This window comes from Oreochromis niloticus, linkage group LG19 (genome assembly GCF_001858045.2).
Source record: "Oreochromis niloticus isolate F11D_XX linkage group LG19, O_niloticus_UMD_NMBU, whole genome shotgun sequence".
NCBI lineage: Eukaryota > Metazoa > Chordata > Actinopteri > Cichliformes > Cichlidae > Oreochromis > Oreochromis niloticus.
Window position 1 is genome coordinate 21,380,053 of NC_031983.2, and position 23,278 is coordinate 21,403,330.

Consider the following 23,278-nt stretch of genomic DNA (forward strand, 5'->3'; position numbering starts at 1 on the left):
TCATAAATACTGATTTTCTTTTGGTACGAAACCTCGGTGCAAAATAACCGTTCAACTCACCGTTTAATACAAGCCACTGCGCCTTTAATGCGTTCCTCGTGAGCTCACATACTTCAGTCACGTGCCTGTCAAACCCCAGCAGCTCGCGCAGCCGTGTTCAAAACAACTAAGGAAGTAGCAGGAAGCTACATGGCTAACGAAAACTAATTGCTGTGGTTTATATAGCGTTTGTGGTTAAACGTTTTAGGTTAATTGCAGTTGCGCTGGTCGTTAACTTACAGTCTTCGCTCAGATTTCAGTTGCAGTGAGAGGGAACCGATAGTTGCTCACTTCTTAGCTTAAAGGCTAACGATCAGCTGTTGTTTTGGTCAGGGAGGAAGGTGGCTAACAAGCCAAACTGCATTGCATTACCAAATCAGTTCTCCGTATTGGCTATTCCGAAAAAGCAAAACTGAACTGTGTTAGTTTATGGCGACATGTAAAGCTGTACCCCCTGACAGATTTATCAGCGATTAGGCGTCAGCCCCGTGTGGGATTGATATATCAGAGGGGTGTGTGAGATTGAATTAGCAGCATTGCTTCAAGATGCACGACGCATATGAGCCTGTACCTATTCTGGAAAAGCTTCCTCTTCAAATTGACTGCCTTGCGGCCTGGGGTGAGTTGTTAACACTTTGGTCCCACGGTTACTCTTTAATTTTGTGACACTGAAATAGTACCCCTGTTTATCGAACTGCAGTCTTAAGTTGTCAAGAAGTCATGAGTTTTTTCACCACTGAACGCAGGTAACATCTCAGACTTATGTGAAAATGTTATGTCTGAAATTAACTGACCGCATCTTTTGTACCGACTTCCTTACAGAGGACTGGCTGCTTGTAGGAACAAAACCAGGCCATCTCCTTCTGTACCGAATAAAGAAGGATGCAGGTATGGGGACCAAAGGGGATGTGGTTCCTTATCCATTTGGAGACCGGTTTACCTTTCTGTTGCACGCTTCAAATACCAGTTTAAGTAATTCTGATGAACACATTTCTTTTTTTATCTTAGGAGGCAACCGGTTTGAGGTCACACTGGAAAAATCCAACAAGAACTTCTCAAAGAAGATTCAGCAGGTATCTGACTTTTTTAGTCGCTTAACCGCAAATTTAGATCTTAATTAAAATTGTTTGCCTCTGTTTGTTGACCAGCTTATGTGTGTTTATCTCTTTAACTGTGTTTTTTTTCTCCAGCTTTATGTTGTCTCACAGTACAAAATTCTTGTCAGTCTCCTGGGTAAGTTTCTCTCAGCAATATATTTTTACAGAGTTAAAATGTCATGTAAAGCAAAAATTGGGGGAACCTTGGGCTTGTAAAGGCTTCAAACTAATATCAGTTCTTGATTATCATGACAACTAAACAAACCGATTTAAATATCCCCACAGAGAACAACATCCATGTCCATGACCTCCTGACCTTCCAGCAGATCACTGTGGTATCCAAAGCCAAAGGAGCCACACTCTTTGCATGTGACTTGCAGGTCAGTAATAGACCCCTGTTTTCTGCAACTCAGCATGTGGTAAGAGAGGGAAGATAAGACCTATAAGCTGTCAATTTTCCCCAGTGGTGACTTGTGGTATTGCATTTAAAAAAAAAACTGGACTATAATTCTAGAACAGAGGCAGACAGGACTTCCAGCTTCAAACAGGATTAGGTTCTTCTCTTTAAAAAAAAAAAAAAAAAAAAACATTTGAGGTTTTTCCCATGATGTCTTAACTATGTGGACAACAGAGCAGCAACCTCCTAGGGAAATGTAGGGGGCTAAAGCAGAATAAAGACTTGGAAGCTAGTCTTTAACCTTTTTTGGTCTTGCAGTCAAACACGTTTTTTGTTGATGTGAGCTGGTGGTTTCTTTTAGTCCGGTATCCAGTTCTCCTTCTAGTAGTGGTATTGTTACTGCAGTCATATTCATGCACACATTGCTTCCCATTACAAATGAAAGTGAAAACAGTTTTCACCTGAATAGTTGTGTATACTGATAGACATACAGCTGCAAGTTTGTGAACCGTTTAAGACAAAAGTGAACTAAATTCTAAGTCTGGAGTTATTTGTGGCTGGGGAAATTAGAGTATAATGGCTTACAAGCAAAACAAAATCAAACTAAACATGCCTCGACCATTCATCCTACTTCTCACTGTTTTTAGTAGCCTTTTGAATGTTTTTTCACACAACTCACAAACTTTACAGAAGCAAATCGAGGACCAAGGTAATTATAATCCTCTGGATTTCATTGCCTTTCATCTGATGGCATCAATACGGGAAGTAAATCTGAGGTTTACCATGGTGCTGCTTACTAACATGACATTTTAAATTTCAATTTCTCTTTCAACACTTAACAACAGAAAAAAAGCAATGTGATTTCTTAGTTCAAGTCTGCGTGTGTCATCTGATTTAAGACAACAGTGGGTGTCTTGAAAACAGTAAAGTATCATACATATGGAGAAGTGACATGAACACAATTTGTATTTAATTGTGCTAAATATGTAAAAACCCTGAACATTTTCTTAGTTTTTTTTATACAGTAGCTGCAATATTTTGTCTTGTTTGTTCATCTGTGCTGGACACACATTTAGCCTCACATTTCCTCTCACGAAGTGTATATTTTGTCCTCAGCAAACCAGCTCAGGGGAGGAACAGCTGAGAATGTGTGTTGCAGTGAAAAAGAAACTCCAGCTGTATTACTGGAAGGACAGAGAGTTTCATGAGCTGCAGGTAATGTATACTGGACATGTGACTCACTATAGTGTGATTCAAGTTTAACAGTATTTTCCAGTGCTTTGACACATTTAGCCACTTTAATGTTTTCGTTTCGTCTGTCAGGGGGACTTTGCTGCACCAGATATTCCAAAGTCAATGGCTTGGTGTGAAAACTCGATATGTGTTGGTTTCAAGAGAGACTATTACCTCATTCGGGTATGTGTTACAGAAAAGGGGTGCAAGCAGCTTCTTTACTTTTCAACTTATGCGCTTATGCGTTTATAACTTAAAATGATATTTCCAGCCATAATGTGTCTTTTTAAGTGTGGAAAAACTCCTTGTCAAAAGAAAAGAAATATCCACAGAAACCTTTCTCATATTTCACATCTTCCCTGTTCATCTCTGTGCCCGGTTTGCTGAGTAGAAGTTAGACTAATACCTGAAGGTGATCTTTTTACACCACTTTCTAGAAGCAGACAGTTATATAATCAGGTCCTGTCTTCTTTTTTTGTCCTTGACTTTGTGTTTATTTTAAGACTTTTTCCTTTATGCTTCTCTCTGTTGTTTTATCAGCTACATCCAGAAAGTCTGTTAATAATATAGATGTCTCTCCCTAATAGTGTTTTATTGTCTTTGTAAAGCACTTTATAACAGGCTCACAGATCATTTTAACACTGCTAGGATATTATTACTTTATTCTGAATCTCACAGACTCATTCAAACTGCATTTGCTGTCAACTAGATGGATGGCCGTGGCTCCATAAAAGAGCTCTTTCCCACTGGGAAACAATTAGAACCTCTGGTTGCCCCACTGGCAGATGGGAAGGTGGCTGTTGGGCAGGATGACCTAACTGTGGTGCTTAATGAAGAGGGAGTGTGCACCCAGAAGTGTGCCCTGAACTGGACAGATATCCCTATAGCCATGGGTAAGAAAAAGACACAACAGCTGATACGCTGTCATTGTATTTTAAGCTTTATGTCTAATGTAATCAATCAGCTTGTGAGAAGAAAATATATTAAAAATTTGTTGTCATGTATCCAAGCATGTTAAAAGGGAAAGAAGGAGAGGAAAACCCACACACCACCTCAAGCCCAATCCAAGTCTTTATTTATCTATTTCTGACTCATAATGTCTTTGCTAGAGTGTATTTGTTTTTGATATCAATACAAACTGACAGGAAAGTTAAAAGGGCACAAAGCTATCTGCAAACAAAAGCCAAAAATCCTCCCTCAATTCTCTGTGTGGGTTCATCTTCTAGATATCATACAAAGGTGTTTTGCCAAAATGTGTAACCCTGGCAGTTGTTTTACCCAAGTGAAAAACAACTGTGTTCACCTTTTGTTTTTTTCCCTCTTGGGCACTTTCATTTCACGGATTATATACAATAAAACCTCAGAAAAATCCAGAGATTTACAGAAACTAAACTGAAGCATTTCAATAACATGCACTGTTGTTTCCTTAAGTTTATGAATTCCTGAGGGAGAGCATCGATTGTTTTCTTCGAGGACATTGTTTTCTATAAATTTGATTGCTAACATTAACAAACTCGCCCTCCAAAATCCCAGAGCTTCACAGGCAAGAAAGGAAAACCTCAGCAGACCAAATAAAGAAGCCACAGCACTAAACAGTTTATTTTCTCGAGGTGACATTTAGCTTTTTTGTTTTGCTCATAAATTCTACAAAACAGTTGGCTTTAAAAATATCATATATGGAATGAAAGGTTGTAGTTGGCGCTGGATCAGTTGACCCTGAAGCATCCATTAGTAATGCTGCTCTACACTGAGGCTTGTTCTCTCACCTCTTTTCACTCCCCAGGTGTTTATATACCACTGCTGCACGTCATTACATTTTTGTCTTCTCGCTGCTACAGTCTGTTTTTTGTATCCCTATCCTTTTTCTTTTCTGGCACTGCTGGTAGATTTCTTCCTGTTAAAGGGGAGTTTTTTCTTTCCGCTGTCACTGAGTAGGGTCTCTACTTAATGATGTAAAGTGATTTCAGGTCACGTATTGTTGTGATAGGTGCTATATAAATACATTCTTTTATAATTCTTTTAGCAAAAGTGTGACCATAATCTGAGAATACTCTGTTTCCTAGTTGTTACATTTTAGGTAAGTCTTTCAGTTCTTGTCTTAATAATGGAGAGATTAATTAATGAACTTGGTCATGGCAGCATCTGTGTGAAGTTTTCAGAATGTCCATCTATTGTTTTATGTAAATGAGCCTCGTAAAGAAATGTATGTAGCCTGTGGTTTTCTGTAATGATAATAATAATGACAGTGACAATGATGATAATGATGATGTAATAGTAATAGTCTATTCTCTTGTTGCCACAGTGACTGGGCAGGTTTGTTCAGCAGTTTACAGATCAGTCAGACCTGTTGTCTAAATACTGCCATTGTTCTTATCCAGCTGCTGTGTGTCTTTTCTTGTCCTTATTCTTCCCTTCCTCCCTCGCTGTCTGAGCTGTGATGGTGTTTTCCACATGTCAGAAGACAAAGCTCAGTCTTAGATCAGCTTTTTTTATCCTGTGACTAAGACACCGTAGGTCTGAGGAACTTTGTGACAGAAGAGATGCAGATGAGCTTGTGCATTGTTTTGAAGGGTCTTTTTTTCTGTGCTCACTGGCATGTGGAAAGAAACATTATGAAGGGGAAATGAAGCCTCCAAGCAGTGGTTTCATGCAGTTTGCAATTTCCTCATTTTGAAATAGTCATCATAGTGACGTTGGCAAGCAGCAATAGAGGCTGAGAGCTGGTCAGTTTAGAATTTAGAAAAGAAGGCCTGGGCTTTTTGCTGTGAGTGTCATCCGTCCCATATCCAACCACAGGCTTGTCTTGATTGCAGTCTGGTTAGATTTCTTCCTGTATAGCCCTGAGGACCAGAAATCTCATCACAAATGTGGCCCCCTGCTTTAAGTATAGATATATTATAGATGTTGTGTGAAGGTCTTTTCACCTTTTATCAGATTTGCCCTCTATATGCCTTTAAACATCATGGCAACTATACTGTTAGCACTGCTTTCTTATTATGAGTTTACAGGTGTCGCCAGACACGATTTGGTCATGCTACAAGCAAAATGCTATATGCTATATATAATGCTATCTTGCCAAAGATTGGTAACATTTTGGTTGATCTGAATATTTATTTCTGTTATTTTTTTAATGTTCCCAGAGCACCAGCCTCCCTACATCATAGCAGTTCTTCCTCGGTATGTGGAGATACGGACCTTTGAGCCAAGGCTGCTGGTGCAGAGTGTGGAGCTGCAGAGACCCCGCTTCATCACCTCAGCAGGGTGAGGCAGGCTGACCTCTGAAGTTTACTTTTGCATGGAAGTCTGATCATTTGCATCACAATCTGTTGCATTGTCACACCTTGGATTTATGTGTTTTGCAGTGTAAAAATATGGAGAATTGAGTGAAAACACTGAGTTGTATATTTCCATGCAATCTTACACTAGCTAATTGCTATGTTGTGTTTTAACCTTTCAGATGTAGTGTCATCCACGCTTTTAAGCCTGACAGTTCTTCTGTTATGATGTATTTTATTTGGGTATACTAAATGAGTAGATTATTTCTATATTGTATTATTTGAGATTAGAAAATTGAATTAGTTGTGTAATATTTTGTATATAATAATATCAACAAAATGTTTCATTATATGGCAAAAGATCTTCTTGTGAAGAGGCTCTTTCTGGAAACAGAAATATTTACTGGTGCAGTATTGTGTAAAAGACTGCAGTGGTATTTGGGCACTTTTGGTAGGTTTGATAATGAATGCTGGCCTTTCCTGATGCTTTCACACTGGCTGCCTTGTATAACATCATTTAACTAACATCCTCGCTTTCATCGGTTCTCCTGGTTTCCATTTCCCATGATAATGATGCCGATAATGGTGGTCCATCCTTTGAAAGAAAAACACTTTTGCTTCAGGCTTTTGTCTCTAATCTTGTTTTCTCCTCTTATCTTATCTTTTACAGGCCAAATATCGTGTATGTTGCCAGCAACCACTTTGTGTGGCGCCTGGTGCCCGTGTCAATAGCCACTCAGATCCGGCAGCTTCTACAGGACAAACAGTTTGAGCTTGCTCTTCAGCTGGCGGTGAGCAGCAAAACCACTCACGTTACTATTAAAGCCCATTATTACATTCCTGAGGATTCAATTTGTGCTTTAGCTCGAAGCATGGGACATTAAAATCACTTATCTTGATTAGGAGCAGCAAGCCGAAACAGTAAAAATGCTTTCAACTTTGGAGTTTATGGTTACCTTATTTAGCAATCTGGCTATCGAGAGACGTATCCGGGGCTTTTTACTGTAGCGTGATGAATTCGTTGACTTTCTTTTTTTTCCTGCCAGAAGATGAAGGATGACTCGGATGGTGATAAGAAGCAGCAGATACATCACATCCAGAATTTATATGCCTTCAATCTGTTTTGCCAGAAGAGATTTGATGACTCGATGCAGGTGTTTGCCAAACTTGGCACAGGTAGGACTTCTGTCCATCCGCAGGGACACCTTTCCTTTTGTTTTCTGACAAACGGCTCAGCAATAAGCGCCTATAGCTGAGACGTCTTGAAAATATTTTGTCCACTCAGATGAAGGCATCTGAATTTTCCCAGTATGTTTCTTTTTTCTGTTGCTTACTGTGCATATTGATGGAATCATTTTATACACATGATCACTGCATGTTATTACTTGTGCCTATATGAGAATTTATTATCGTGTGATTCTTGCTTTAATGGGCTTTAATTTCAGTTTGCACAATAATGTGTTATAAACATTTTACTGAAAACATAGTTTCCTTTAATCAATCTAGAAGAAGGTAAAAGTTCTAACAGTTATCCTCCTTTGCTCGGCAGATCCCACACACGTGATTGGACTTTATCCAGACTTGCTCCCAGGTGATTACCGGAAACAACTGCACTACCCCAACCCTCTGCCTGCTCTGTCTGGGGCAGAGCTGGAAAAGGCGCATCTCGCTCTTATTGATTACCTCACACAGGTAGGTGTGTGTTTGTGTGTCAGAGAAAAGCGGAAAATTTCATGGAAGTTCGATAAGGTTTTTGCTTTTACGGAGGTCTGGTCGCATTTTTCTTTTAAACAAACCCTGATTTTTATTTTTTTCTGTCCTCACAGAAACGGAGCCACCTGGTGAAACAGCTGAATGACTCTGACCCTTCTACGACGTCTCCTCTCATGGAGGGCACGCCTACCATCAAGAGCCGCAAAAAACTCCTGCAGATCATCGATACCACCTTGCTAAAATGTTACCTTCACGTAAGACATATTTAATACTTTTAAGATAACCATCTCAAGCAGTTTAGGTTTCACATAAATGAAAGCCTGCACACACTAAGCAGGGGCAAATATTGCATGAAGCTGGCCCTTCACACCTCAGACCATAGTTTAACTTTAAAGAACAGCTTGCTATTGTCAGCAAGCCTACTCCAAATGTTTATACTTTGCAATACCAGTTATATCAGCTCTGACAGACTTGGCTGCTTTCACCATCCATTTACAGTAAAAGGAAGTGATCTCAAAAGTAAAATTTGTAACTGGTTTAGACAGCTAAGCAGACAAAACTCTTCAACGAGTGACAGGTGTATCATCTTCTTTATTAAGATGTTTTAAAAATGTAAACCTGAATGAAATTAATCAACATTTTTCCAGACACTCACTTATGTTTCACCATATAAAGAACAGCAAACAGACTGTAAACATATGGTGTAAAGACGATGCATCAGACATAAACAGTGCTGTGTAATGTCACAAAACAATACAAACAAATACAGGCATTCTTTCACAAGCACAATATAGCTGCACATCTGATGGAATACAACGCAGGCAAAGCATAATAAAACATAAAGCTGCTTAAGTATGCAGTCCTCTATCAGAAATCACAAGTACCAGTACCAAAACTGATCATTGATATTCTTTTAAGCCATGTCAACAACACAAAATACTCAGTGCTTTCCAAAAACTGACAAAGGATGGCTCTACTCTCAATGACAATGACTGTGAGCACATGTGATTCACTTCCGTTTTCTCACTAGTAGAAACTGGCAGCAACATTTGGCAACTTGATATGTAGCCATAGGGGCTACAGCTACAGCTAATTGGCAGGTTTAAAGTAACTTAAGACAAACTGGATCACAGTTCGAAGCGGTGTTAGTTTGACTGTCATTGAGGCGTGACAGCTGCAGCACTGTGGGTCCGGTGTTGATTGAGTGAAGTAGGTACCTGGGAAACCAAACAAAACTTTGAATTTATTATGCAAACTTAGTTTCAGTCCTCATTTATGGAGAAATGGTAACTTGTGTTGGAATGTGGGATAACATGTATGTAAGCAAGCTTCTCTGTTTACTGCTTGGGCTTTGCATTAGCAGCTTAACTGTCTGAATTTACCTTAAAGTCCTCTGCAGCTAGTTTAGTATGAGTGCGTGTTTGGGATGCCAGGAATACATGCCAGATTGCTTAAATAATAAATAGCAAGAGAAACAAAAACAGTGATTTGCTTTTTATCCTCACCTCATCCAGACAAACGTGGCTCTCGTGTCCCCCCTTCTTCGTCTGGAGAACAATCATTGCCACATCGAGGAGAGCGAGTATGTCCTGAAGAAGGCTCACAAGTACAGTGAGCTCATTATTCTCTATGAAAAGAAAGGCCTGCACCAGAAAGGTAACTGTCAGGCTGCTGACCTTTAAATCCTAAAATCTCACAAATTTTCCATGTTAGAGGAGCTTTGTATTATTAGGGTACTTGTTTATTATCTTCTTCTGATAATGATAAATGAGATTGCTGTATTCATTATTGATGTCAGGTAAAATATTTAAAACATTTTTTCTTTTTACACACTGTGAAAGTAAACAGTCTTACAAACAGAGTATAAAGCATGGATCCTTTCATGTGTATTTGCAGGGAGAGGTTTCTTTGGAATAACAACTTGAATTCCATTTGATTAAGTGTGATTTAGATCGTAATAATTCAAGTGAAATGGATAAGATTTATACACCTTCAGCTGTGTTTGACTCCTCTGGAAAACTGGCAGGTATCACGCTGTTGGTTCAAGTGAGAGTTCAAAGTCAAGTCATTTCTCTCTCAAGCTTGTCGACCTGTTGGTTGACATTCTCTTTTTAAAACTGGGAATAAGAGAGGATGGGTTTTTGTTTTTTGTTTTTCCCCCCCTTGTTTTCCATATTTTTATAATCAAGAAACACAGCTTGAACAATGGCTTGTTGTTCACCGAACCTTCAGTGTTTGCCTGTAGTTGGTTGATGTCCATCTTTGAGAGAATTCAAATTACTGTCAGTGTTTAAAACATGCAAGTTAATTTTCTTTTTGTCTCTTTTGACATGATGCGTATACACTTGTTTAAAATATAAGTGACACTGTGAAATATCTTTTGAAATGAATGATGTTAGAAGTGTGAATCGAATTGATGAGCTGCAGAGAACAGATATGTCAGTCAGCTGAATGATGACTGCCATCACAGTTAAAGTGATTTGGCAGTGTGGTTTATCTCTTGCAGACCTCAGCATGACAACTGAATGCATAATAATAAAATGCAACGAGACATCTGTTTCCAGCTTTGGATGTTGTGTTTGGAGTTCGCCATATAAGTGGCAGCTCATTTGATCACAGATCTGCTCTGCTTTTGTCAGCGGTCTTGTCATCACCTCCCAAACACAAAAGCCGTTGTGAGCGGAACTGTTTCAGTATGTTTAAGTTATAAGCTCGTAGCTGTATTCTGGTGTGGTTGCACAGATTATCTCAGAGGAGGTTTCCTGCATGAGGTCGGCTGGCCATCCTTGTGAATCAGTGTCTTAACGCTCTTTGTTTCTGCTGGTACTCTGTGGCTGTTCTCACAGAGAGTGAGTCTGGTTTTAATTGGCCTGCTGCAGTTTGGGCTTGTGATGTGATGCTGCTCAAGTCTGCCTCTCTCTGCATCTGCCAATTCAAACCAGCTGTTCCTAAACACAGATTAACACTTTGCATATGCTTCGACCAATTTCTGTTGGTGGAGGACTTATGTAATGCAGAGCAGATCACATCTTGCTACTTTCACTCAGGCAGACCTCACTTTTGTTCTAGTTCCTCTGTTATTCACCTCTCGTTACTTTTTCTCAAACCTGTTTACACTCTCGCAGCTCTGCAGGTGCTGCTCGACCAATCCACCAAGGCCAACTCTCCACTGAAGGGCCATGAGCGAACAGTGCAGTACCTCCAAAGACTGGGTAAGGATCAACAGCTGGCTCAAGCCTGTTAAATTTGTTGATGGGGTTTTGGAAAATTCTCAGAGAAAACATTCGTGTTGATTGATTATGGATGTTGGATATAACTGATTTGCAGTGATTTGCGTGTCTGAGATTAATTACATGGGAGCGTTTTAAAAAATTCTATTATTTTTATTATTTCCTTTGTGTCGCTATGAAACTTTACATCTATATACCGTTTAAAAAGTCCATCCAAAACAGCTTTACTTAGTTGTTGTTATTATTATTATTATTATTATTATTATTATTATTATTATTATTATTATTATTATTATTATTGTTATCATTATTATTATTATTATTATGATAAATGCAGGACACAGAAGTAAAACTCATTTGTTGTTTTGTGCAGTACTGAACTTGTTCAGTTGTATAAATGTATTCATGTTATTGCATTGGAGTCTAGTCAAACAGTATGTTAATTTTCTTATAATTAATTATTCCCTGAGGTCGGAAATGCTTACAGGCTGATTAAAACCTAATGATTTGAGTTGTAAGTTAAACCCACTTAGCCATCTTAAAACCTCTGTGCACACAGGAGCAGAGAATCTGGGTATAATCTTTGAGTTTTCTCCCTGGGTGCTGAAGATGTGTCCTGAAGATGGCCTGAAGGTGGGTACAACATTTACATGCATTGCCACTACTTTCTTTCTATTACCCAATGGAGTAAAAACCTGTCTTCCTGCTCAGATCTTTACAGAAGACCTGACAGAAGTGGAGTCTTTGCCCAGAGACAAGGTGCTGCAGTTTCTAAAGGATGGTTTTAAGGAGCTCGCCATCCCATATTTAGAGCACATCATTTACGTGTGGGAAGAGAAGGGTCCAGAGTATCACAATGTGCTAATCCAACTCTACCTGGGCAGGGTTCAAGTCCTCATGAAGGAGTACCTCAAGTTGCTGCCTAAAGGTATGAGCAAGAATAAACCTGAGTACACTGAGTGTCTGGGCATAAACAAGTTTTACAGTTAGCCTTTTTTTCCCTGTTAGACTATGAAAATAAGTTACGTTGTGGGCACATATCACATTGATAAATTATTAGTTAACATACACAATAACCTCCTTTTGTTGTGGAGAAATGTGGAGGAGTGTAATTGTAGCATCAGAGTAGCAGGGTGATGTGACCTTGGAGCTTTGAAGGCTTTCTAGCAAACCTGCCCTTTAAAAGTGAAGTCAACTTCAAAAAGACTCTTTATTTTTTAATTGTATTTTAGAATTTTCATTTGATTTCATTACCGCACTGCATGTGGATTCACTCTGGCTCTTCATGCAGAGAGTATTCTCTCGCTGCTGTTGCAAATAAAGTCTGTGTCAGGACTGATTATCAGGTCCATCCATCTCTTACTCTTGAAACACCTTTTAATGCGCCTCCAAGCAGGAATGCTCGTTAATGTGCACTCTGTTTAAAAACAAAAACAAAACCCCAAAAATCTTAAAAACAGCTAATGAAATTTAAAAAACCCTATCCTTGGGCCAGCTATTGCTGCATTTCATGATAAACTGGAATGCAAGCACACACAGCCCTCAATATTAAAGAGTTTCTCGAGGCTTATTGTGATCGTCGGGTACAAGGCTCGGAATATATGTGGTTAAATATATTTTTACTTTGGGCATATGATAAATCATCTTGATATTTACCTTTTCTGGAATTTAATAATTTGGTTATTTATTTATTTCATTAATGTAGTTATAATTTGTCAAAGAACAGTAAGAAAAACCCTCATATTACTTCTTCTACATCACAAGCGATCTAAAACCCCCAAAATGGCAATAACCACTGTAGACAAATATGAAGAGCAACACCCATTCTAAAATATAGAAATAGCTTGTTTTTTTTTCACAGACTCACCAATTATCTGAACATCTCTGTAATAAAATGCTCTGTTATTGTAGAGGCTTCAGCTGTTCCTGCTGGGAAAGAGAACGGTGAACTGGGAGAGTTCAGGAACAAGCTGTTGACTTTTCTGGATATTTCTACATGCTATGAACCTGCCAGACTCATCAGTGACTTCCCCTTTGATGGTAGGATGTTGCTTACACTTAGATGACAGGTTTTATCTACTGTTTGCTTGGCAAGTACAAATAAAGACGTGAGTTTAACTATGCCATGATCCTTGACTTTTGTTTCCATGTTTAAGGCCTGCTGGAGGAACGGGCTCTGCTTCTGGGTCGTATGGGTAAACATGAGCAAGCGCTCTTCATCTATGTACACATCTTGAAAGACACCCACATGGCTGAAGAGTGAGTATTCCTGCACAACTGAAAAGTAACACCAATCAACAGCTAATATGACAGATGTTAAACTGTCAAAGTATGTCCTGACTCAGTCATGAACTTAGGTCATTTCCTGAAATCATATTTACATGCATTTTGGATTCCATAGTGTAATTCAGTTTTGTTTATATAGCGCCTAATCTCAACAATAGTCAATGTGAGGCACTTTACATCACAAGGTAAAGACCCCACAATAAAACAGAGAAACCCCAATAATCAAATTACCCCCTGTGAGCAAGCACTTGGGGACAGTGGGAAGTAAAAACTCACTTTTAACAGGAAGAAACCTCTGGCAGAACTAGGTTTGGGAAGTGGCGGGCATCTGCCACCACAAAGAACAAAAGGGCATACTGTGGAAGAGAGTCGGATTATTAATAACTAATGATTACATGAAAAGTGGTGTCTAAACACATAGTGAGTGAAAAAGAAACCCTCACTGATCCAGCCCCAACTATATGCTTTATCATATAGTTAGGGCCTTGACTGTGAGTAGTGGTTTACATATTTGGCCCAACAAGTGAAGGGTTCTGGGCTGATTCCGACAGGAGGCACAAACCCCTTCGGGGTTGCATGAGAAAGGGCATTCGGTGTTTAAAAACTTGCCAAATCAAATATGTGCCGCTGCCTGAAGGGTGACGCCTTGTGAATAAGGGAGCAGCGAAAGTAGCTCTATATTTAACAGCATTTTCTGCAAGGCAGAGCCAGTGTAATTACCTGCAGTGCTGTGTTTGTCCAATCAGTCAACATCATAGCACTAAAAAGAGCAATTTTGTATCATCATGCATTTGCTAATGCTTTTCTCTGTGCTCTTTGCAGATACTGTCACGGACATTACAACAGTTCAGTGGAAGGAAATAAAGATGTAAGTAGTTTTCAGTGTAATTCTAGGTTGCTGGGGTTTTTGGGGGGGGGGGGGGGGGGGGTTTACCTCTTTTGTTGAGTTTGTTGTGTCCTCCTGGATTTTATTAAAGTTGTTATGTTTATTTTTTTATGACCACATATTTCAGTTTGTATTCTTTGCTGCCTTCTGATAAGCGCATTTGTGTTCACAGAACATGCTATACAACTATAATGAATTATTTATGCTACAAGGAGCATTGCCAGCTTTACAAAAAACATTTTTTTTCCAATTTTCTTCCTCACTTAACTAGAAATGACAGCTGACATGACCGCATGCTGTTGGCCTGTTTGTCTGCCTGTCCTGTTCTCTTGAATGCCTCTTTAAATTTATGTATGTTTGGCAGAAATGTTCACTTGGACTCGAGGATGAGGTGCTTTAAGCGTTAGTAGTCAAACCTCATGAAACAGGTTTTTGGCCATAACTTAAGGTGCTAGTTTATGACACATTACACTAAAATGTCTAACAGGATGAAATGAGCGAGCGCTGCCATTTATTTTCAGAAGGTCAAGGGTCAGTTTGACTGACATAATGCTCATAATTCAAGATTGCAACTGAGTGTCAGATTGGGAGATCATGAGTATATTTTACATTAGGTCAGATACTAATTTGGTGTGGCTTATCTTTGGTACTCTCTAGTGCAGTCAAAACTAGACTAAGCACATTACTAACAGCTGTATTTCTGCTCTGTAGGTTTATCTTTCTCTGCTGCGAATGTACCTGTCACCTCCTGACGTCCACTGCCTGGGGCCAATTAAGATGGAGCTATCTGAGCCTCAGGCCAACCTCCAGGCAGCCCTGCAGGTCCTGGAGCTGCACCACAGCAAGCTCAACACCACCAAGGTACACAGTGATTGCATAAGCAGGGTATTTCTCACCAGAGTGACTCACTGCTGCCTAGTCTCTGGTAGCGATTCTGTTATTTCTTTGTATAGTATGAAATGTTTAACAGCATCAAGTCAGATCAGGCTCTGTTAGTGTCTAGTGAGGCCATCAGAGTATAGTGACGGTAATTGAGTTTGAATTTTATGAGTCCCTTGACATAAAATAACTCCACTTTGCTTCACAGTAACTCATAAACATCTCTCTCAATCAATTAAAGTATTTTCTAACTCAATCCAGGACAGAGTCGGCCTGTTTAGGCTGGATTAAAATTAGGTTAAAAAAAACTAACTGCTTTAACAGTGACATGCACTCAGTGACTTACACAAAATTAATAATCTGACATTTATAAAAAAAAAGAAAGAAAGCAGCCACTGAACAAAATGCAGATTCTTTAAACATTTAGTTTGTTTATAGCACAAAATGAAAGCCGCTCGCACTGCTGGGGGTAATCAAGCTGCTGCCTTTTGACAGAAGGATTCAGCAAAGCAGAAAAACATGTCCAACAGAGTGCTGGTCTCCCCTGAGAGGCATCTGTGGTGAAGTTTCTAAAACTTACTTTGTGTAACTTGTTAAAAGACCTGCACCCAAAACCAAAATAGCAAAAAGTTAATTAAATAAAAGATGTTACACTGAAAAGTGGCTCGTAACCCATTTTGCTTGTCAAAATATCATTTCACAATCCCCCACTCACTCCCTCCAAATGCTGCGATGTGAAGAAAATTAATTCAGAAGACATATAAGCTGGTGTGGGTAATGTATTCACCTTACATGTGAAAGATCCTTGTTTCAGTTCTTGGAGACACAAAACCAGCCTTGGGGGTTCACTAGCTTGTGTACTCGTAGTTCCAGTTCCAAGCCTAGATAAATGCATCAGAAAGGGCATGAAGTGTAAAATCTGTGCCAAGTCAAACATGGATCCATCCGCTGTGGTGACCCTCTATGGGAAATAAAGGAGCAGCCGAAAGTACCTACTTTGTGTTGCAATACCTTTATAAAACCTATCAAATCTTGCCAAAAACTCTTACCTGACGGGGCAGGGATAGCTCAGTAGGTAGAGTGGTCGCCCCGTGATCGGAAGGTCGGGGGTTCGAATCCACTGAACGGCTACCCTGAGGTAACCCTGAGCAAGGTACCGTCCCTACACACTGCTCCCCGGGCGCCTGCTTAGTGGCTGCCCACTGCTTCACTGAGTGAATGGGTCAAATGCAGAGAAAAACAAGTAATTTGCCCACAGGGATCATCATTATTATTATTATTATTATTATTCATTTTTTATGATGATACTATAGAGATTTCAGTTGCAGTTCTTCTCATAGGGGTAATCATAGGGGTAGGGGTAGAACATACTTCCAAAGATTTTATGCTGGATACCCTTCAGCATCAGTGCAACCTTTTCTGTTTAACCAGACCTACAAGTGCCCATGCCTGGGTTACTGGTAAGCTCCAGTATAGTTATTTATGCTGGGAATAGCAATTTTTTTTTTTCTAAGATTTGTACTTTAGTAAGGTTGATAGTGGTTTGATATGATTTCAGTTGAAACATTATCTTGACTGCAGCTCCAGTTTTTGTTTTTTTCTGAACAATCCAGCTAACAGTTACACAAAAAACTCTTAATATCTTAGCACGAAGGAGAGGAGGCGTGGCTTTTCAAAGACCTCTTTGTCTCTGTTAAAGTTTAAACACATAAATCAAGCATGTTTGTCTGTTCTGGGTTATGTTCTTGTTATAAAATGCGCCCGAACAGCCTCTGTTCTGTCTGTGACTTAATGAACATGTGACTCTTTGAGAAAGGCACTGCTGATTTCAGATCACAGATATGTTAAATTATCAGACTGTCAAGAGGAACACTGCGGGTTTATGAGCACGTTTGGGGTTTAGATCCCGCAGACCAGAGCGCTCCATCTCATCTTTCTGTGCTGCACACCCTCATCGGCTTTACTGGCACCCTGCTTTCATTTCCCATGGATTTTCTCCCAGAGTCTGCCTTGCCGTGACAAGATGACAGAAAACTTTATGCAAAACATCTGATGTGTTTTTTGGGGGGTTTTATGTCACTTTTTCATTTTTTCACTCACATGCTTGCTATTTAAAATAGATTTCATTGTACTCCAACGAAATGAAAATGAACAATTTTAATGAATAAGAAATCGGCAAGATAAATTTACTCAATGAATGAATGGTTCTATAGATACGGCCTTGGCGATGTGGCTCTTCCAGGAAATATTAAGGGTGGCACGAAGCATGCAGTTTTGGTTTCTATCCAATTTCTTGCTCAGCAGTTTGTTCAAGGGCAACAGTAGAGACTGACTGAGCAGGATCACATCAACACATGACTTAAACACTTTAAGTCTGGCTAACTTTTACTCAGAGCCTTCTACATCTTGGCAAGATGCTCCCTAAGCTTGACCAATTTGGCAGTTAATGCCTTAAATGATTTCAATGTAACTACTGAGGTATTTCAAGCCTTCTATGCATTTGATGGTAGATCTGTCCTTGGTGAGTAGAATAAAGCAGTCGGCCGGTGAATTGATATTAGTTTGAGATTTTAAGGTGGACACTGGTTCCCTGGGCAGCACTTTTGACTTCATGTAGGAAATCATGTGCATCTTCAATCTTGGCTTCTTGAAAGCAGATGTCACTTACAAAATTGAGGTCCAGAAGAACCACAGCCAGATGCTAGGAGCTTTGTCTTCCCCTCAGTGAGACATCAGTGCAGTTGACCACCTTACAATGCACAAGGCAGGAAGATCTATGGAAACACTTTAAACACAAAAAATGTAAGTGCTAGTGGCATCATTGAAGGGTAATTGATTATCGTAAAGACTTTGCTTTATTTCAAAATTTGCATATTATTTAAGGTTATTGCACAGTCTGTTATTGCACGTCTCTGTTTAATACAAAAATACAGTTATGCTCTATGCTAGCTGTTTGGGTTTAACAAGGCAATTTGTACTAATTGTATTACATTAAATCAAGCAGGAGGACAGTAGAAAAACTAGACCTTGATTGTGTTTAGTTTTTCTAAACGGTCACGTAAAAGCACGCAGGAGATGTAATTTAGTTGTTGTGAAGGAGGAGAAGATGCAGTTAGAAGTTTGGAGGATATCATGTAACACAAAGTGGGACAGCAAATTAGTTTTTCCAAGAGAGGTGATTTGATTTGCCGTTATGACTTTGAAATGATGAACAAGTATGTAATAAAAAGTCTAATGGATTTGAAAATGACTATTACACGTCACTGTCATTGCTGCTTTTGAAATTTGTTGCCCCACAACATGAAAATTACCAGCACTGCTGTTTATAAAAAGTATACTTTTCAAGTCTATGTTTGCCATTTAGTAATCCACAGAGGTCCCTTATGCCTTTGAAACCTTTTTAAATAGCAAGGTGTGGTCAGTAGTGTTTATCAAGCTGGTGTTTTGTTTTTCTTTTCTTTACTCAGGCCATCAATTTGCTCCCAGCAAACACTCAGATCCGTGAGATCCGGGTTTTCCTGGAGAGCGTCCTGGAGGAGAAGGCTCAGAGGAAGCGCTGCAACCAGGTGCTGAAAAGTCTGCTGCAAGCCGAATTCCTCAGGGTGAGTCCTGGAGACCGGGTTCACATAATGACTTCTGAATTTTAATACTTAAGTTTCTTTTTTGTGCGTGTGTGCCATTAGTAAGAATTCATTGATATATGCTAGCAAGGAATTTAGGCCTCTGCCCTCTTCCTTAAAAGATTTTTTACTTTAGGCTGACATCTGAGAAAGAGTCCAGACATGTTCAACAACGCCTGAGCAAAGCAGAGGTGTGCATGTCTGAGAGTTTTTCAGTCCCCCCATCTTTAATTAGATTGTTTTCCTACTTTTTTTTTGTTCCCAGATCTCTCAGAATATTTAGAAATTAGTTAAAGAATATTTTTTATAAATTGTAACATCAATAACACAGTGGACAGTCAAAGTTTGCAACAGTTAATGGCTAAAAAGACATTTTTCAAACTTGTCAAATGTGTTTTCCAGTTAGATTTTTCTCATGAACTCTTACGTCATTCTCCATTTCTTAGAGTAGTTATAATATTGCATTTCTTTTTATTGCTTTTATTGTGTTTGCTGTGCTTTATTAGAAAATCACCTTATGAAAGTAGGATTCATTTCAGTAGCAGTAGACTGGCCATGGGCTGCATGTCTGTAGTTAACTAGATGAGCCACATTTCCATAACACTTATCTTCTGTCGGTGGCCAGTTTTTAAAAAGACACCGCAAAGTTAAATAAGGAAAAAATCGATCTTTTAAAAATTGTTTCCTTTTAATCAGAATCAAACTAAAACTATGATGTTGTCAGATCTCTGCAAATCAAAAGGAATTACTTTTAGAATTACTGGTTTTATAACCAACAGTAGTTTTGCTTGATTAGCAGACACAAACGGCTTGTTTCCACATTAAACTTAACAAATTAATTTAAAACCATATCTGTGCGCTTTCTGTCAGTGGCAGGGCAGATGGTCGCATTAGCAGCGAAACAATACCTGCTACAAAAGATGAGCTTAAAGGGTCACAGCTGACATCAGTTTGCAAGCTAATTAGCATCACATTAAACGGCTTGCACACATGCGTCCAGATGTCAATTTAGTGACCTTAAATGCTGGCCTGGTTCAACCCTTCAATATTGCTGTAGTAATGGAAACTGCACAGTGAGTGCAAATTCAATGCAAGCAACAGCACATGTTTGTTTACTTTTCCTAATTTATATATTTCTTTAAGACATTTTTGTCTCCTTGCGATACAAAAAAAGTATTAGGATGATTGCGTGAGTTATTAAACTGATATCTCAAATGAACAGAAATCTTTGTGCTACATATATATTTTTTAATATTTACATTTCATATGCTCGTCTGTCATCTCCAGAGCTATTTGAGAATTAATCATGAGGTCCAAATCTGACAGGTTGAGCTGAAGTGGTCTCCAATCCAGAGTGTTAAATAAACAGGAGCTGTAGAAACACTGGCAGAAATCATCCCTTCAAATCATGTCCACGATTTGATTTCTTGTGCATTATTTCTTCAAAGCGGGAGAGTCCATGCTCCTTCATCCGTCACGCTATATTTTTGAATATTTGTGCTGAAATGATGGACGACAGAGCGTTCGAGATGGAGGTTTTGTACCTTTCGAGTGACTGTGCTGCAGAAAGCCGATTTAATGTCTGTGTTCCTGTCATTTGATTTCAGGTGCAAGAGGAGCGGATCTTCCACCAGCAGGTTAAATGTGTTATTACAGAAGAGAAGATCTGCAGAGTCTGCAAGAAGAAAATAGGAAATAGGTAGGACTGTCCTGTTCAGATTTAGTATGCTGTTGTTTCATATTTACTTGGTTTTCAAATTTTATTTTTGTTTCACTGATTTTGGGTTTTTTTCCTCCATTCTTTTGCTGAAAATTTGAGTATATGACAAATATTTGAATCTTAAAACTGAAAAGTGAGATGATGTGTTTGCTTTATAGGCACATTAACTCTCACTGATATGGGGTTATGTATTGTTATATGCACTTTTATTAATTTAGTTGTATTTTCTTATGAGACTTAAGCTGCTTTTAATACCACGTACACATAGCTAACTCCTTCAGCTTTCATTTAATGCTTGTTTATGTGCTTGTAACAATCAGTAGTAATTCATTCACACATCTGTTTATTTTCTCTTTCAGTGCATTTGCCAGGTATCCCAATGGCGTGGTGGTGCATTACTTCTGCTGCAAAGACCGCAACATTTGCCCCGCTGAGCAGTAACATCTCCTTCTCAATAGAAATAATAAATTGCCCTCCTTTCTTCGACTCCTTGGACATCTGTGAACTAGAAATACACGTGGTAGTTGGAAGTGCTTAGAATGGGACGCTTTTGTCCAAAGCACGTCAGAGGATTTTGCTTGCAGATGCTTTTTAACCTGAGTTGACCTCCCGTTGTCACGCCCAAACCACAGAGCAGAACAGGAGCCGAAGACGACTTTCTCTCTGTGTGCATGAAGTAGCAGTAGGAATGCCCAGGGTCGGTCAACAGGCGGGGAGAGAGGGAGACGTTGACATTTGAAAAGCATGTGTCGCTGTAACGCTAGAAGGGATTCACGGCTCTACGGTACACATTCCCTCTGAGGAAAACGGACACTATTGACAACTGTAACAACAGAAGTTGTGCATGCACTCACCAGGAGATGATTACAAGCCTGGTTTACACAGTCTCCCTTCCCTCCTGTTGCGCTGTGTTGGCCTCCAACACTGCTTCATATGCCATATAGACTCTGCAGGAGTACTGGTGAATGCCTTCTGCGACTCTGAAGATTGTCTCTCAAGACTTGTTATTGCAAGTGATGGTACTTACTTAAACAGCTTTACAGCACGTTTGTGGTTTTTGTGTTTTATTTAATCATCTGTTGCAGCTAACATATTTTCCCCGTTTGTTTTTTCCAGTTTAAATATTATCGCTCTAAATTCACTCTCCACTGTTTTAATGTCTCGTTTGTCGTTGTTGTCTTCTTTGTCGTGGAATAATTTTTTTTATTTAAACTTTGTAATGCTTGAGGAGCACTCCCCCAGTTTCTCTCCTGGTTTGCTTCACCTGTGAGCCACCGCATTGAAGCCACCTGCCTTATACGGTCTAGGCCTCCCTCGTGCCGCTGTGACCCGTCAGGGCTTGATTGCAGTGCGTCCTGTGGGTTACAGGGCGCAGCCCCCATGGATCTTCCTGCTCAATCTGACTGGGATCTTTGAGAATTTGGGAGCTAGGTCTATGCCATGTGCTCTTCCAAAGTTGTTTTTTTCCTGAAGAGAGAAACTGTTTCTGTCAGGGTGTGCCGTTGCCACGGGAGATGATCAATAACATGTGATGTGTAGCTTTGATGTTGTGGTTGATTTAGTTGGTTCAGTGACATAAATTTCTCTCCAACTATGTTAATAATATTTTTTTTCTAAAGAAACTTTCCAGGCAGTGTTTGTTTGGGTTTTTTTTTTTCTTTGTCATACATGAAATTTAATATATTTGGGTTTATTAAAGGCTTTCTTTGCTGCTTTGAAGACTAATGGAATAACTGATGTAAATATTATTGATTTATGCCCTTTGCTCTGACCATGAGTCTCAGCTTAGCCACTGTAACTTTGTTTGTTTACTTATAAGGCTGTTGCCTGGTTTGCTCTAAGACAGATTAAGTGTTGTAACTTTGTCCTGTTTGTTCATGTTAACTCGGATCTTTGCTTTTTCATTGCAATAGTATGTTAAAATGACTGTTTGCTGTCCACCTGGGAGGTATTTAATGAAAGCAAGGCTCCCCCAGTTTATCATAAATAAAGTTAAAGCAATGAATGTATGTATGTTTTGTTTTGTTTTGGGATTTTTTTTTTTTTTCTTGGTCCGTGTTGTCAGTGACACTGTTGTTTGGATTTCTGGATGACTGGAAGAAAAAAAGAGATCTTTCTTGTAATTAGTAGCATTTTCTACATCCCTTCTTCCTTGAAATATCTCCTCTTCTTCTGCTTTTAGAGGTTTGCACACATTCTCTGCTAAGACTGTTTCACATTTTTGTTTTTTAAGTATTGTTTTGTGGGAATATTTGTACCACTGAGTGTATACTGTATAAAGACTAAAAGGGTAGATGACATATTTCTCACTGAACTTATTTGTTCCTGAAGAGCAACCCAGCAGGTCGGTGCCGTCTGTCTGTTTGGCTATAATCAGTAATAAACTTGCATTTCCACTCATGTTTGTGCCTGTGTGACAGCAACTCTCAACACCTGCAGTGCACGTACTCATTATGCAGGTGATGAATCTTTTTAGTGCTTGGATTTAGTTGATGCAGGAAGCCAAAACTATATTGTCACTGTGGAAAATGTCATCAGACTCTTAAGTATAAATTATGTGTAAATGTGTGGGATACAGCTACCAATAACTTACCAGCAAAAATGGGTTTATGTTTGAATTTATTTACTTTTTATGTTTAACATCTAAATTTTGACTCTGCATAATTCTGAATTTTTGTGGCTTACACCAGCAGTCCCTAACCTTTTTTATGCCACGGACCGGCCTTTAAGGTGTCGCGGACAAATACAACAAAATAAAACCAGTACCGGTACCAAAAAAGAAAAGATGTATTAAATACACACAGGAAAAGACCCAGGGAAACCACGTTAACAATAAAAAACACAAAAAAACCCTGAAAACCAACAATTTCACACCTGAGCCTCAACTCTCGCGGCCTGGTAAC

At 39.2% G+C, this 23,278-nt stretch overlaps 1 protein-coding gene and 1 long non-coding RNA gene across 5 annotated transcripts; one reads left to right on the plus strand and one right to left on the minus strand.

Moving 5' to 3' along the window:
* Positions 1-92: 92 nt before the first annotated feature.
* vps39 (VPS39 subunit of HOPS complex) lies at positions 93-22,775 on the plus strand. 2 transcript variants are annotated; one of them, XM_003442959.5, is made up of 24 exons: positions 93-658; positions 862-927; positions 1,048-1,112; positions 1,230-1,272; positions 1,422-1,516; positions 2,650-2,748; positions 2,857-2,949; positions 3,476-3,659; positions 5,907-6,027; positions 6,712-6,832; positions 7,088-7,217; positions 7,591-7,733; positions 7,868-8,008; positions 9,269-9,410; positions 10,880-10,966; positions 11,544-11,617; positions 11,696-11,912; positions 12,896-13,024; positions 13,141-13,243; positions 14,093-14,138; positions 14,868-15,017; positions 18,503-18,637; positions 20,263-20,354; positions 20,735-22,775. In XM_003442959.5, exons 1-24 carry the CDS (start codon positions 586-588, stop codon positions 20,814-20,816), a joined length of 2,631 nt encoding a protein of 876 aa, XP_003443007.1. In that variant the 5' UTR covers positions 93-585; the 3' UTR covers positions 20,817-22,775. The 2 variants fall into 2 exon arrangements, with proteins under 2 accessions (XP_003443007.1, XP_005477462.1); XM_005477405.4 differs by having other exon boundaries at positions 7,091-7,217.
* Positions 8,702-16,210, minus strand: LOC112843093 (uncharacterized). Of its 3 annotated transcripts, XR_003215216.1 has the most exons (4): positions 16,085-16,143; positions 15,823-15,916; positions 9,260-9,397; positions 8,702-8,971 (listed from the first exon to the last, which is right to left on the minus strand). It is a non-coding gene; the product is annotated as an uncharacterized LOC112843093 (long non-coding RNA). The 3 variants fall into 3 exon arrangements; XR_003215215.1 differs by having other exon boundaries at positions 15,828-16,210; XR_003215214.1 differs by having other exon boundaries at positions 15,823-16,210.
* Positions 22,776-23,278: the final 503 nt, after the last annotated feature.